The sequence below is a fragment of the Petromyzon marinus genome, chromosome 34 (genome assembly GCF_048934315.1).
Source record: "Petromyzon marinus isolate PM22_M1 ecotype Great Lakes invasive population chromosome 34, UKy_Petmar_22M1.pri1.0, whole genome shotgun sequence".
Lineage (NCBI taxonomy): Eukaryota > Metazoa > Chordata > Hyperoartia > Petromyzontiformes > Petromyzontidae > Petromyzon > Petromyzon marinus.
This window is the reverse complement of record NC_133700.1, coordinates 4,436,574-4,450,617: the sequence shown is the minus strand read 5'-3', so window position 1 is coordinate 4,450,617 and position 14,044 is coordinate 4,436,574. Positions and strand designations below refer to the sequence as shown.

At 51.0% G+C, this 14,044-nt stretch overlaps 1 protein-coding gene and 1 long non-coding RNA gene across 2 annotated transcripts; one reads left to right on the top strand and one right to left on the bottom strand.

Annotated features, from left to right (window-relative positions):
• Positions 1 to 751: 751 nt before the first annotated feature.
• Positions 752 to 7,070, bottom strand: LOC116948617 (uncharacterized). The gene is made up of 2 exons (XR_012945921.1): positions 5,660 to 7,070; positions 752 to 5,030 (listed from the first exon to the last, which is right to left on the bottom strand). It is a non-coding gene; the product is annotated as an uncharacterized LOC116948617 (long non-coding RNA).
• LOC116948616 (aquaporin-like) lies at positions 5,407 to 13,302 on the top strand. The gene is made up of 5 exons (XM_032965455.2): positions 5,407 to 5,707; positions 7,104 to 7,505; positions 9,831 to 9,995; positions 10,387 to 10,467; positions 11,085 to 13,302. The coding sequence occupies exons 1-5, from the start codon at positions 5,477 to 5,479 to the stop codon at positions 11,325 to 11,327; spliced, it is 1,122 nt and encodes a 373-aa protein (XP_032821346.2). The 5' UTR covers positions 5,407 to 5,476; the 3' UTR covers positions 11,328 to 13,302.
• Positions 13,303 to 14,044: the final 742 nt, after the last annotated feature.

Below are 14,044 nucleotides of genomic sequence, written 5' to 3'. Positions count from 1 at the left end.
CTGGGACGGTGCCTGCAGGGGTCGACTGAGTGTGTGGCCGCTTGCCTGGCTGAGTGTGTGGCTGGTTGCCTGGCTGGTTGCGTGGGCTGTGTGACCCCGCTGAGCTGGTGGCAGCAGTGGTTCCCAGCACCAGTCTCAGTGCCCGCACATTCGAGGCCTGAAATTCCAAAAATGCATGAATTGATAGAGTTTAGAAGAGAAAAAAACATCCATTATCAATCTTCCTTGTTCCAGTTATTGAGGTCATTGAGGTGCATGTGAAGGTCAGGACGTCAGGGATTAGCCACTGCACGGCTAAATTAACCCAGTGGGAGGGTTTGTTTTGGGGTTCAGCATAGGGTTGCCACCAGTCTGGGTTTGCCCCAGACAGTCTGGGAATTGATATATGAACCTTATGGCGGGACCCCGGGGTCTCGAATAAACGGAAGTCAAAATCGTAATTAATTTATTTATTTTTGGCGACTCCGTCCCACCGCGCACATAAATGCTGCGACCCAGCAGAAGTCAATCCGCTCGTTCTTCACCAAGCACCCGCCGTTGCCAAAATTCCCGTAGGCATAAACAAAACTTTGATTAGCGCATCGTGTAGAGCTCGTCGAGAGGGATAGATTTCCGTTTCGTTCACCTTCAACAGACATAAAATGACGTCGCAACAAAGTTTATGCGAGAGCCGGGGGCTTATGGGACCCCGGGGTCCCGCCATAAGGTTCATGTTTTGTGATCGGGTGGCAGGAATTGATTTGTACCGAGATCTGGTACCGGTTTTTTTTATTGTTGTTGACCTTTATTACAGCATAAACTTGAACAGCTTTGATAACAGGCCTCGTGATGACTGAGAAACACGGTCCGGGTTTGGTTTACAATGGGAAAAGGTGGCGATCCGAGTTCAGCAAAGGCGTGCTGTGTGCACACTTGCCGCGATTTCGGTCTCTCACTTGGCGGCCTCCTCTTGACCCCCCCACCCGCACCCTGCACTGGGCCAGCATCGCCCACGTGCACTGGAGAACATTGATATGAGCAAAATACGTAAAGAGGCAGTTAATTCTGCCTCTTTACGTATAAATAAAACGGATATATGTTTTAGTTCACCAGCATATTATCTTTCGAGACCAATATTACCTAGCAGCATTTATTGTTAAGCAAACACCGTCTGGACCAGGTTGCGACCTTCCGGTTCTCATGGATAGATACATGCGTATTATGGAAACGTTGCCGGATTACCATATGTTATTGGCAAGAGTGCTCCATATCAAAATATGGGGCCCCGTTCAACGCAATTAGCAATGCCGTGCACAAACTCGTGATGCCGCTGCCGTGGAGCATAATGGGGTTTAAGTAAATCTCCTGGAGCTGAGTGTGTACCATCAAACACATGGCTAGAGAGTAGGCGAGGAGAGGGCATATTGCAGCGGAGACTGGCAGAACGGTGTCTGTTTCTCACACCCTGCCGCTGCCAACTTTGAAAATTCATCGGAGGCAGTAGCAGCTGGAGTAGCGACAGCAGTGAACTCAGCCATCAGCTGAATCCGTTGCGTGGCTTTGACGCTCAGAGCGAGATCTTTAACGTCGCTCTCAACTCAGCCGGACGCAAAAAGACGGAGGAGGATGAGGAGGGAGGACGAGAAAGAGATTTACACTCCCTAAGAGCGTGAGAGTTGTGCGTGAGTGCAAGGCGTTAGTGTGGCACAAGGTGAAAAAACAAATAAAAGTTTCGTTCCCAACCACGTTTGCCAGCAAATGCCCTCCTCTGGCGTCACCGTCACGATGCCCTGAATAGAGTTGCTTGCCGCAAAGTTGGGCACACAGAGCCGCCTCTCTCGCGGCTTTGTCGTCGTCGTTGTTGCTGCTGCTACTGCTGTAATTGTTGCCGGGTTTGCGTGCCACCGACTGCGCCGAGAGGCGACCTCAATGGACACTGCTGACGTTTATTTCTTAGAAATTACGAGCCGCTCTGGCAGGAGGCGGTTGCGCATTTCATTACGAATCTCGCTGGGTGTTACAAACGTGTATTGTGCAAGAGGCTCCATGGGACAGCGTCGACGGTTTCCGATAGTAGTCGTCGGAATAATAATAATGTCCATTAATTACCCAAGAGAGCCTTACTGACCCTCAGACCTCTTTTTCACAAGGATCCCGGATGTTTAGCCAGTTTGCAATCATGAGTGTTTGGCTTCACGTATGCATGTATATTGAACTTCTTCCGCACCGTGCGTAGCCAACCGCGCAAATCGGAGGTGCGGGGGAAGGACGACAAAACTGAACACAAAAAAGCAGTTCTAAAGAAATGAGTTTTCAACGTAGATATAAATATGCACGGCTCCAGTGGCTTCCTAATATCGGAAGTAAAAAGAAGAGGACCATTGGGCACCCAAGGAATCCCGCGCGTGTGAGAGGTAACGCTCGAAACTCCGCACAGATAGATTCAAAACCCATTCCTCTGCTACCATCCCCTGGCTACCTAGCAGCCCAAAGGCTACATGTACCTCCTGGTATTCCCGAAGGTAGTCTCCCATCCAAGTCCTAACCCTATCTGTCCAGCTTAGCCTCTGAGGTCTTGGTGAGACACCGCACACAGCCCCGGGTGATTTGGCCGCGGCCGTGGCTGAATGTTGCAAAGAGCACGATTTCTTTGACTGCGGCTCGGTGACATTCGAGAGTTGTGTGCTCACCCCACCTCATCTCCTGGCGCCAGGAGTTTGCTGAGGCCGGGTCTGGCCCAAGCATTCTACGGGATTGACCACGCAGCAGTAACAGCAGCACAATCGAAGCACAGGGAGGAGGGGGGTAACTCAGTATTGAGGCGCAGAATAAAGTTCCTTCTTTGCTCAACTCGAAGTTTAAATTTGCTAGGCGTTATTGTAAAGCTAACGCTCTTGGTGAAAAACGCACAACGCCAGTGAACACTCTACGACTCGCGTGCGGCTCAGTGTGAAAAGTCAAGGAGCAATCGAGATATTTAGCTCCAGTCTTCTTGAGCCAAATGATGGCATTTACGGAGGCAGCGTGGAGCTCCCCCATTCCTCCGTAAACATCGACTCTTCGCTCCTATCCCAGAGAAGCGTGGTCACCGTGAAACACTCATGGGCCTTAGCCCCGCAATCGTGCAGCCTCGCCTCCTGCCCGCGGTCTCTCGAGGCGGCACTTCCTGCACCACCCCAGTTACCCAACTGGCTCAGAATATTTATTGATACCGGGGGAATCCGATGAGCTATAAAGCTTGTTTTCGCAGATGTCCAGTATGGGCATCAATATCACCCTTAGCGTCTTCAAGATCCTCCACGGACTCGCCCTGCTACGAACTCACTATACTCCGCTTCGTGTGTTAGTCCAGCAAACAATGTCTTTGGTCACGGTGCCTCTGTGCTTTATGTACGGTATGCATGTTGCACTTCTTTTGCACCGTACGCTAATTGTTTAATGGACCTCAGACCCACTGGCCGTCTGCACTGCCAACCGCATGCCCCTGTTCAGCTGAAGCAGGTTCAAAATCATCCTCTCCTCTTCCGTCTATTGCTCTTGTATGTATATACATCTATTTAAACTATATGTATATACAAACACACACGCTATTCTGTTCCTGGTGATGTACATCATACTGTACAAACACCTTGAGATGCAGTGGCAATTTAGACGCTGTATAAGTCCAAATTCTATTGCATTTCATTGCGCTGCGTGACCAGAGTGAATTTGTGGGCCGTGTTCAAACCTCATTCAACCGCTCGTGAAATTTACCGCTTGCTTTTGTGTACGCGCAGCAGTGTGAAAATGTTAAACGTGGAAATCTTCTCCCTGTTCTCATTTTTATTATTATTTCTCACACAGTGTCTCTTTTCAGCTCGTTAGAAGCTTGGCTTGGTTTCCTTTTTTGGGAAGTTTATAAACCGCCTTGAACCGGAAATCTTCGCCAAAAATTCTGAAAATTGATAAAAGGACGTCGTTCACGAGGAAATGCCATTATTATTTGGGCGCCCATCAACACCAAATTCCGAATGTTAACCTATAAGGGCGAACTTTGGAATCAGTGTCCAATCCGGAGCCGGTTGGGCTCGCTGCCCGTTAAGGCCCTGTTTCCAAGCGAGGACATTCCGCACGTCTGTGACGGGGAGGTTTTGACACTGATTTTGATTTGTATGTAAGCCCTGTATATTGTTTCTCATGTGTGCAGTGAGCTCTGGCGTGGGTTCCGTGTAAATAACGTGTTTGTTGTTGTTGTTGTTTTCGCTCTGGTTAGTTTGCACGTTCCCTCCACCCTGCAGTATCCTGTAATGTAACAATCACCACAACCGAGTGTCTTGGGCTGTGGTCGTCATCACCAAAGAGCTACTGAGCTCAATGGGGCCCTACCAGCTGAAATAAAGGCTGAGTCGGAATAATTCCCGCCATTCTCTAAGCACGAGGCTATCGCGAAGGGCACATTGTTTCACAGACGGGTACCTGAGGGCCTTCGCTATGTCGATCTATCGTCAGCAGCGGCAGCGATGATCTACCCACTGCTGTAAAACCGAAGCGTAGAGGCAAGGGTCAAACGAAAGCAAAACACGGGAGACAAATGCGGTGATTCCTTAACATTGCGAAGTAACAGGACGCGCTATCGTGAGCGGGCGGCCATCGCGAGCTGCGTCTTCACCACGAAGACGCGCGGCCGCCGTTTGGCGACTGCGTCGTGGGCCAAAAGGTGACGGCTCCGGTGGGCCGCGTTGACCTCTCGAGAGGACGCCGGCTCTCGCGAGAGCCACACCGCGAGCCTCGACAAGGTGCCGCCGGCAACGACGTGCGTACTCCTCGGCCCGCAGGCCCCGGCAAGGTGGGGGGAGAGACCAGCAGCTTGGCGCGCCCTGCCACGGGCGACGTGGCGCGTGTCGGGGCCGCTGCCGGTGAGGCTGCTGCTGCTGCTGCCCCTGTGCGGAGAGCGCCGCGGATTTTCTGGGAGGCGCGCAGCGACGTGGGCTCAGAGAGGGGGACTGCGCGGACCTCCGTCAACAGCACCACGCGCGCATCCACTGCCATCACCACGGCAACCTCGAGTACTCCTTTTGGGTACAAAACGCGAGAGGGGGACGGTGTGAATGGGCGAGAATAATTAACCGGCGTGTGCCACCTGCGTCAGACTGGTCACAAGCGACCCCGAGGCGTCGAGCGACGACCGCGCGTAGCGCGACGCACCGCCGCCGGCGCTTTGCGCGCCGCCCCGTGAGTGAAACCTCTCCCGAGCGACAGTCGAATTTATCGAATAACTCGACGAGGTGAGTGAAGCGGCGTCGGCGGTTTACACGACGACTTCGTTTTGGGGTTTGCGATGGAAACGTTGCTGGAGGTGCGCGTGTCCACGCAAGGGCCTCCTCAACTCCGGAGGCCACTTGCTCCGTGCCCAACAATGGGCACCACCCCTCTACCTGCACACACCCCCCCCCCCCCCCCACCACCACCCCGATGTGAACGAGAGGTCTCCGACGTGACACTTCAAAGCAGAGAATGAATGCTCTCTCAATCATTAAAGGTCCGCATTAATTTGACGGCGGTGTCTCGGTTGGTGATTCACTCCCGCCAATGGGAGGCGTTAATGAGCTCCCCGTGTGCGTTGGCGTGGGTGATGTGGCCCATAGGTCTCTCTCTCTCTCTGTTCGTCTCTCGCCGCAAGTCGCCCGCCCGACAAATTTACCTGCACGCAAGCCGCGACGCGACACGAGCACCGATGGCTCTTCTAGACGTGAGTAAGATGGCCGTGTGCGCACGACGGGTCCACTACGACCGCTACGGGGGAAGAGAGAGAGAGAGAGAGTGAAAAACAAAAACCTCAGCCTTTTAATGCGATCCTTCATTTTGCCTCGCGTGATGAGTCACTTCATTTGGGCTATCATTTACGATTGCCAGGTCGCTTATGAGAAAGAGCTGTAATGGCTCAGTGGGCCTTTGCCTGGTAAAATAAATAAAATAAAAATAGTCAATATTTTGTATAATAATAATAGGCGTTTTCCCCTTTTCTCTAGCAACAAAACTGAAACCTTTTTACAAGGATTAATGTCTGCATTAACCACAATACCTGCAGTCAAAATGCAAACAAAAAACATACTATGATAATATATGTGGCATTGTCCTCAAAAGGCGCTTTTTGGCGTCATCTGGTCGAGCACCAATTGGGTCGAGGCTCAAAAGAAAGCCGTCCCTTGGTGTGGACCAATCAGTTTCAAGGACAATGCATATATTATCATAGTATGTTTTTTGTTTGCATTTTGACTGCAGGTATTGTGGTTAATGCAGTAACATGAATCCTTGTAAAAAGGTTTCAATCTTGTTGCCAGAAAAAAGGGGGAAAACCCTATTATTATATTTTGGCACTGGCAAAGGAGGTCTAATGATGTAGTTTGTAAATTCTCGACTCATTCCTGGACTCAAATCCGGCAGGGCAATGATCCACAAGAGGCAATTACGGGTCACCCAAAGCGAGGTTGAAGCTCGTGATGAGTTACCGTATGACAAATCTTTTGGGGGAAATCCGCAACTCCTGCAGGTCCACACGGTTATGTCATTGGTGGGGTGTTGTCAGATCGCTCTGCTTGGTTGTCATTGGACCCAATGAATTGCAGCGATTGTCAACGAGTACCGTATGCTGAACTTCTTTTACACCGTACGTAGCCAACCGTGCTATTCGGACCTCATGCAGGATTCTCAGGAAGGCCAGATTAATGACACCCGTCTACCCTTCGAGTTGTAACTAGCGAAGTCAACTCCGACTGTTTGATTTGAACCCTCAGTGAGCTGGACTCCAGCACCACCACCAATGAGGGCATTTTCCCAAGTAGGCTGAGATTTCCCAGACAACGCAAGTTTGTAGAAATACCTCCTGTTCTGAAGGTCAACGTTTCAGGGGCTGGGCCTGCCGATAAGGTGCACCAAGGTGATGGGATACATGAGAGAGGACGACCTTTGGTCGATGCAACTCCGATGTGTTTATGAAACCGAGACCTGAAATTTGGTCAACTCTGCTGGAGTCCCCTACCCCACCCACGCCCCATCTCATCTTCCTCTTCTCCCTCCCCCTGGCACCATCGATGCCTCCGGCGGGAGCCCCCAATGCCCCCCCCCCCCACCCCCGACCGCCGTAGGAGATCCGCAGCGCGTCCCTCTGGCGCGCCGCGCTCGCCGAGGCCGTGGGCACTTTCCTCCTCGTCCTCGCCGTGCTCGGCGCGGCCTGGCCCGGCACGGCGGGAGAAGGGCCCGCCACCGACGCCGCTTGCGGCTGCGGCTGCGTCGGTGGCGCGGCGGCCTCCCTGCCCGTGGCTCTGAGCGCCGCCTTCTCGTGCGCGGCGCTGTCCCACAGCCTGGGACCGACAAGCGGCGCGCAGTTCAACCCCGCCGTCACAGTGGCCCTGCTGTGCACGCGCCGCCTCGGCGCTCTGCCCTCGGTGGCCTACGTGTTGGCACAGTGCCTGGGCGCGGTCGTGGCGGCCGGAGTCGTTGCCCTGCTGCTGCCGGAACGGTCCGGCAGAAAGTACTTGGTCACGTCGGTGAGTGGATTCAGAATATTGTGTTTTTTTATGTGTCCCCTCCTCTTCTTCCTCTTCCTCCCCCGTCGCGTTTGTGGGGTGATCGCCGTCGGTCGTTGGGTTCGGTTGCTCTGCTCTGCTCGCTGGGCCGCCCTGGGTGACAGTGGGAGGTCCCGTTGTGTGTGTGGGGGGTGTGTGAGATGCCCTTTCTGGGGGGGGGGGGGGGTGGTGCGAGACATGGCCAGATTGTTTTTTTTTAAAGAAGGTAAATAATCGAAAACACAAATTAAGCACGGGCAGGTAAGTACGACTATTTTGTTTCATCAAACGTTTGTATGTATGAACATTATAAATGTTTCAACAATTAAGAGCGAAAGGGGTGCGAGGCTGCTGCAGTAAAGGTTAAGAACCACTGGCTTAGTCGGATAACTCCACTGTGTTGTGAGTGAAGGAGCTCTCTAGAAGATCGGAACAACGTTGCCCTTTCCCTGACCTATGTAGCAACTGGAGGAGTGGGGGTGGTGCCATGGGCCATAGTTTCCAATAAAGTGGAATGGTATCACGGGCAAATACATAATAACATGAATGCCCTTTAATTATCCATAGAAGACTCGGCTTTGTTATCGCTTACGGTCTTGTCCAAGTCTAATTTCACATCATTTAATCTTTAATTTGCAATCGTGAATAAAAAATGTTTTTGAGACTAGCAGCCGTTATAATGACATCAAACTAACATTCTACATTGTAAACGACTTACAATTGTCAAGCATTAGTTTAGCATGTCTTACTATAGGTTTCAGTCATTTATTTGAACCTTACAGTTATAGTAATTTATGTTTTGGGTTTATTTTGCACTTGTTTTATTTATTTATTTTGATACTCCTAAAATACTTGTTCATATAAATTTCTTGTTGATACTTTGTTTTTCTTTCATTTTGAACATTTGTGTGTGAATGAGGAGGGAGGCCCCTCAGACACTGCCTGGTCACGTGCCGCAGACTGTGCATTCTTCTTTAGCGTCTCTGCTAGTGCGGTGACTGCCATCTCAAAATCACTGGTGACGTCACAAGGTATCATCTCAGTAAACTTTGAGCGTTGGGCCAACGTTGCTCCAACGATTCCAACGACGTGCCAACGTTGACTCAACGTTGGCATCAGTGCCGGGTTAAGCTAGTGCAGGGCCTGTAGCATATGTTATAAAATGGCCCTAAATTAAAAAAACACATGAATATTAAAACGCACATTTGTTTACTTGCATAGTAAAGTAATTGTTTTTTTTATTTCCTATACAACCAGATAATACGACAAATCGCTGCTAACCTTAAACACCCCGTCGTTCATAAAAGTTGAAGGCAGTATAGTACTATAGTAATAGAGCAAGGGCAGACTCACTGAACCGGAATTGATAGCTTGAAAGCATTTAGCGCGGGGCCCTTGAAAGTGCGGGGCCCGTAGCTACTACACGTGTAGCTACTTTTGCTACTGGGATAATCCGACAACTGGTTGACATGTTTACCGGGATGTGATGAGATGCACCCTCCAGTTACCTGACTGGGAGGCCAAGTGGAGAGATCCAATACAATGATTGAGCCTAGCTGAATATCAAGGAACAAAACGTGAGAAAAATGTTTACACCTCAGGCAGCCCCCTTTCCTCCTAGATTTGTTTACATGCATTTAAATCCATATATGAAATTATTCTCAATTATATTGCTTAAATTATACTGCGTGTGACACTTGTAAAAGGAATTGTGACTCCTTTGACAATCATAGTGAATTCTAAATGTTGTGGATTCACTCTTCAAACACACCGGTGGGCTGCAGAAGTAACTAATTGGTGTTTTGTTAACGTGACACATTTTTTACTGATTGGCCGTGTCGGGTGGTGGAGGGTTGTGACACATTTATACTTATCCTTTGACATTGGTCTGGTTGTCGAGTTAAAGTTACCAAATTCCTGGGAAGAATAACCGAGACACATGGTTGTTAGCTAGCAGCCCTTCCCTCCTTCAGCCAGCCCACTTTTACATAGCCACGCCCACTCTATGGCTAGCCCCGCTCACACAAAGAGAGTGGCCTCTTCACGCCCTGTGACGTTGGGCCCGCGTATTGGCTCACAGACCCTGCCTACTCCTCTGGTAGCCATGCCCACTGCTTAGGTAGCCAGATCCTATGCCCGTTTCACAATTCAACCCGGGACAAGGTCCCAGTTGTCGCTCACTCTTCAGCACAGTAAGACCACCTTTTCACAAAACAGTTCCGGCCCAACCAGCACATTCGGCGGCTTCATGAAACGTCCGCTGGCTGACCGTTCACAAAATGTCCCACCGTGTTTCACTCTCCGCAGATTGGCAGCGAGGGCAACGCGGGGCAGGCGCTGGCGGCCGAGCTCCTCTGCAGCTTCCAGCTGGTGCTGAGCGCCCTCGCTGGGGAGGAGCACCGCGTGCGCCGCTCCGGGGAGGCGGGGCCGCTGCCGGTCGGGCTGGCACTGGGCGCCGGCATCCTCGCCTCGGTTCGTCTCTCACCGCCCCCGGCTAGGCCACGCGGCACGGAGAGGGCCCAGGCGAGCCGGCCAGAGTTTTAACGGGACAATTTGGACCGCAAGAGGGCTCGTGAATCTGATAACGTCTTTTCCACTGAATATCCGAGCCGTGCCAGAGCTGTGTCAATCCAAACCGGGCACTTGCTCAGGTAGGCTGCGGGTTGGTTTTCCACTGCGGAAACTGAGCCATGCCGTTGGCGTCACGCGTAACGAACGGGTCGAGACGCGTGTTGGCGTTAAGGCGATGTCATTGGCTGCTTACCCCTGGTCCTGCTTGGCCCCGAGCCAGATTCAGTTGTTTTGTGAGGCCAGCAGCGTATCGTGGTTTGGTTTTACGCTACACCTCTCGTTTCCTCTGCAGGAGAAGTTCTCTGGGGGCAGCCTCAATCCAGCACGGTCGTTTGGACCTGCACTCGTGTGCGGATTATGGAAACACCACTGGGTACGTACAGCGTGCAGTGCCACGCACCTCCTCGACACGCAGCGTGCTGTTGGCCTGTCACAACGAGCAGCCGTCCAGACCTCTTGCAATGCATCATTCAATTAATCACTCACCAGTTTGGATTGCTGAGTAATTTTTAAAAAGATGTATTCTCTTTATTGTCTCGTTTGTGTTGTTTAATTTATTTTCTGTCTCACTTGTACAGGTTAGTTTTCTCTGTTAGCCTCAATAGTATTTGCATAAATGGTTAAATAATAACGTGTTGAAAAATTCCTAATTTATTTGCAAGCATTATACGCTTACAGTCAATATAAATTAATCGAGGCATCATTGCCACACCTGTATGCATGTATGTTAAACTTCTTTCGGCCAGCAAGAAACAGCACTCTTAAATTAGTTCTCGACTAGATAAGAGTTAACACATCTCTGGAATTGAGCACGGCTGCTGTCAGCGTCGTGACCTGCGGTGTGGTGAGTGGGCGAGTTGTCGTGACCTTCATTGCGGTGAATGAGTGAGTGAATGAGTTATTGTGACCTGCAGTATCGTACTCGACCACAGTGTGGCCCCCACGACGCCCCCCCCCCCACGTCCCCACCCCCCACACTGCGTGCCGCAGGTCTACTGGATGGGGCCCCTGCTGGGCGGCCTCCTGGCCGCCGCCGCTCACGACCTCGTCTTCTCGTCGGCCGCGAACCGCGACCGCCTCGTCGCGTGCGCGACGTGCCGCGACATCGAGATCACGGAGGCGCGCAGCGCGTCCCGCTCGTCGCTGGCGCCGCTGCCCGGCGTGGCCGCCGCGCCCGCCCTCCCCAAGCGCCACTCCAAAGTGTCCGCCGTGAAGCCCGAGGCGGAGGGATGAGTCCGTGGGGAGGGCTCGCCAATGGCCGTTATGTGATTATTATTATTATTGTTATTCGTCTCCTTCGTCAAGTTCGCTGCCCCGTGGGGGTTTTCTTCGCTGTGTGTGTTTTTTTTTCCTGCGGTATCCTTCGCCAAAGCTCAGAGGTCGGTAACCAAAATCACAAAGAAAGCCATTTTTTTTGTTCGAATTTGGTAAAAATGAAAAAACTCAATATTTCAAGAGCTCCAATGCGTGTGTGGCGTGTGCGTCACGTGCCACGACATCGGGACCCTGGAGGTGCACAGCTTGTCCGGAGCCGCCGTGCCCGCGCTACCCGTGGTCGTGTGGATTATCCTCCGTTTTTTCCCGTCACATTTAGAAACCCCATGCGTTTACAGTATTTGGCTGCTATAAATTTCCAACGTGATGAGCCGCTTCGTTGAGCTGTCATTTGTGGCCAGGACGCTTCTGAAAAAATGTTATATAGCTCAGTGGTAAAATAAAAAAAAATGTTTATTTTGTTGTGTGAATCGAGGAGGGCCTGATTGGCTGTCTGTAGCATGGTTTGGGGAGCATACGATTATACCCATATGACGGTGCTGTTATAACCAGGGCACTTCTAAACTCCAGTGTTGGTGGACATCTGCCTCCTGTGCTCACAACCCGTGCACGCTCCTCCGCCACCGATGAGCGAATGCTTTTTTTGAGGAGGGAACGAGTTGGGCAGAGAGTGGCGTTTATCCTGTAACACGAAATTTTGCAAGGAAAGGGGCTTGTCGTTCGTATTCTTTATTTCAGTCATCGCACGGCGGCTAACGATGAGGCCGGACCAACTTCTTCAGCGCCTTTATTTCCCCCCGGTCGTGGCAATCATTTTCCTGCTGGCCCATTTGGTTTATTTCTCTCAAGTCGGGCCTGCAAACATGATGCCTTGAATGAAGGTGTCAGTTTTTGTGCCAGTTAAAAGGGTAAAACCTATTGCTATAAGTCGGGCCTCTTTTAGACCGTCAATCCACCCCTGGCGTGGACAGCCCCTTCTTTCTGTCCCCTCCCCCCACCCCCTCCACGTGGCAATGCAAAGCCACGGATGGCCATCCATTGGTCTCCATTCCCTGATAGGTGCCCGCTGCGGTTCATGTGTTGAAACTCCCCAAACCCGCTGCGCTGCATGGTGGCCAGCAGACGGCAGTATACCAAGCGGCTCTGTACCTCTTCTGGCGCGGCAGACCTTTCGAGCGTGAGCAAAAAGTTCGCTCCCAATTGCAAAACACTTTGTGAAAACAATTTTGGCCTAACGTGCTAGCAGAAGATCCTGGTTAAACAAAAAAAACATTCAAGAGACTTCCCAGGAGAAATAACGATTCAAAGTGCAGCGCTACAATTGCTCGTTGCTTCGTGAATGTATTTATTATATTTAGGATCGTCTCGCATTGAGGGTTTTTTTTTTCTGGATTTGAAAAAAAATGGCTTTTCTCATTATTGTGGTTGGCCACCCCTTGCATTAGCATATAAATCAATGGAATATTTATTATATTTTTAGAGATTAAATACTGCGAAATGAATTCGAAAAATTAATTTAATATAATTTGTGCGGTCAAGAGTGACTGGGCTGACACCATCAACTCCCTACATTTGAGAACCTGGTTTAATCACACGTGACTGTTTGGATGCTAACCCTGGATCTCAGTAGCTCTGACTCAGTGGCTCTGAACCTTCAACCACACGGCCACCATCGTAGTTTATGAGCGCCCATGTGGTCAACCTGCATCACGCCTCCCGTGTCAGCTAGCTAACGACACTCAAAGCCAATAGATAGATGCTCCTCCGTGATTCACATTTGATTTGGATGCCACGTGGCTGTGATTGTATGCCAACATTGTTGTCGTGAACCCTTCACCCCCCGACAGCGTTGTCACGTTTGCAAAGATATGATTCATACGATGCCCATGTGCCGTTCAAATTCTCACCAATAAAGCTCCACCCTCACTGACGACTTGAGACTTGTCACGCATGAATTCAAGGCACGACGGCGTTTTGCTCCATTCGCGGACTCGGGAGGCGCGAGCGAGGCTGCTTAATGAGCTGACCCTGGGCTTTGGAAGTGCAGTCGCTACTTCCACAGCCGATGTTCGCATGACCTTCGGGCCTTGCCACCTGCGCCAATATCAAGGACTTGTTCTACTAAGTTTCAAGTTCATTCTGTGTTTCACCAGGTTGAGAACTCAAGATACCAATATGAGTCTCGTTTGTAAGTGTTCGGGGGGGGGGGGCATTAGTCTGCTGATAGGGTACGATAATTGCTGCAGTGTGTATGCAGTAATCCTGATTGATGAATTTGCGGTGTCATTTTTTTTATTTTGCAAATTCGGACTATCACTGTTTCCAACCGTCCATCATGTGCGCAACATCCTGCTATCACGCTCCTCAGCTTTGGAAACTCACTCTCATCGATCTCTGTCCACGGGATTTTTGGTTGTATAAACTGAGTTCACTTCAAGGAAAGCGTTCTCTCCTTGCCCGATGGACTATCACCATTGCTCTCTTGTTTGCTGGCCACATTGCAACTGCGAGAAGGAAGCTGTCCAAAGAGGAAGCCTTGAGGGTCAATGTTGAGAGATCACCGTGGCTAAAACCTCCGATGCCTTCCAACCTCCCCGTCGCTGTCTCCCTCCTACTGGACTCCTCCTTTACTGAGTGGCCGTGCGTGCGTGAGACTAGGTGGCGAGCGGTGGCGC

What these genes read in the sequence shown, in the direction of transcription:
- LOC116948616 (XM_032965455.2), top strand. Translation starts at nt 5,477, where the DNA reads ATGCTCTCTCAATCATTAAAGGTCCGCATTAATTTGACGGCGGTGTCT. An exon ending in CACCGATGGCTCTTCTAGAC is followed by an intron (nt 5,708 to 7,103) that starts GTGAGTAAGATG and finishes CGACCGCCGTAG; the next exon opens with GAGATCCGCAGCGCGTCCCT. An exon ending in GCGCCGGCATCCTCGCCTCG is followed by an intron (nt 9,996 to 10,386) that starts GTTCGTCTCTCA and finishes TTTCCTCTGCAG; the next exon opens with GAGAAGTTCTCTGGGGGCAG.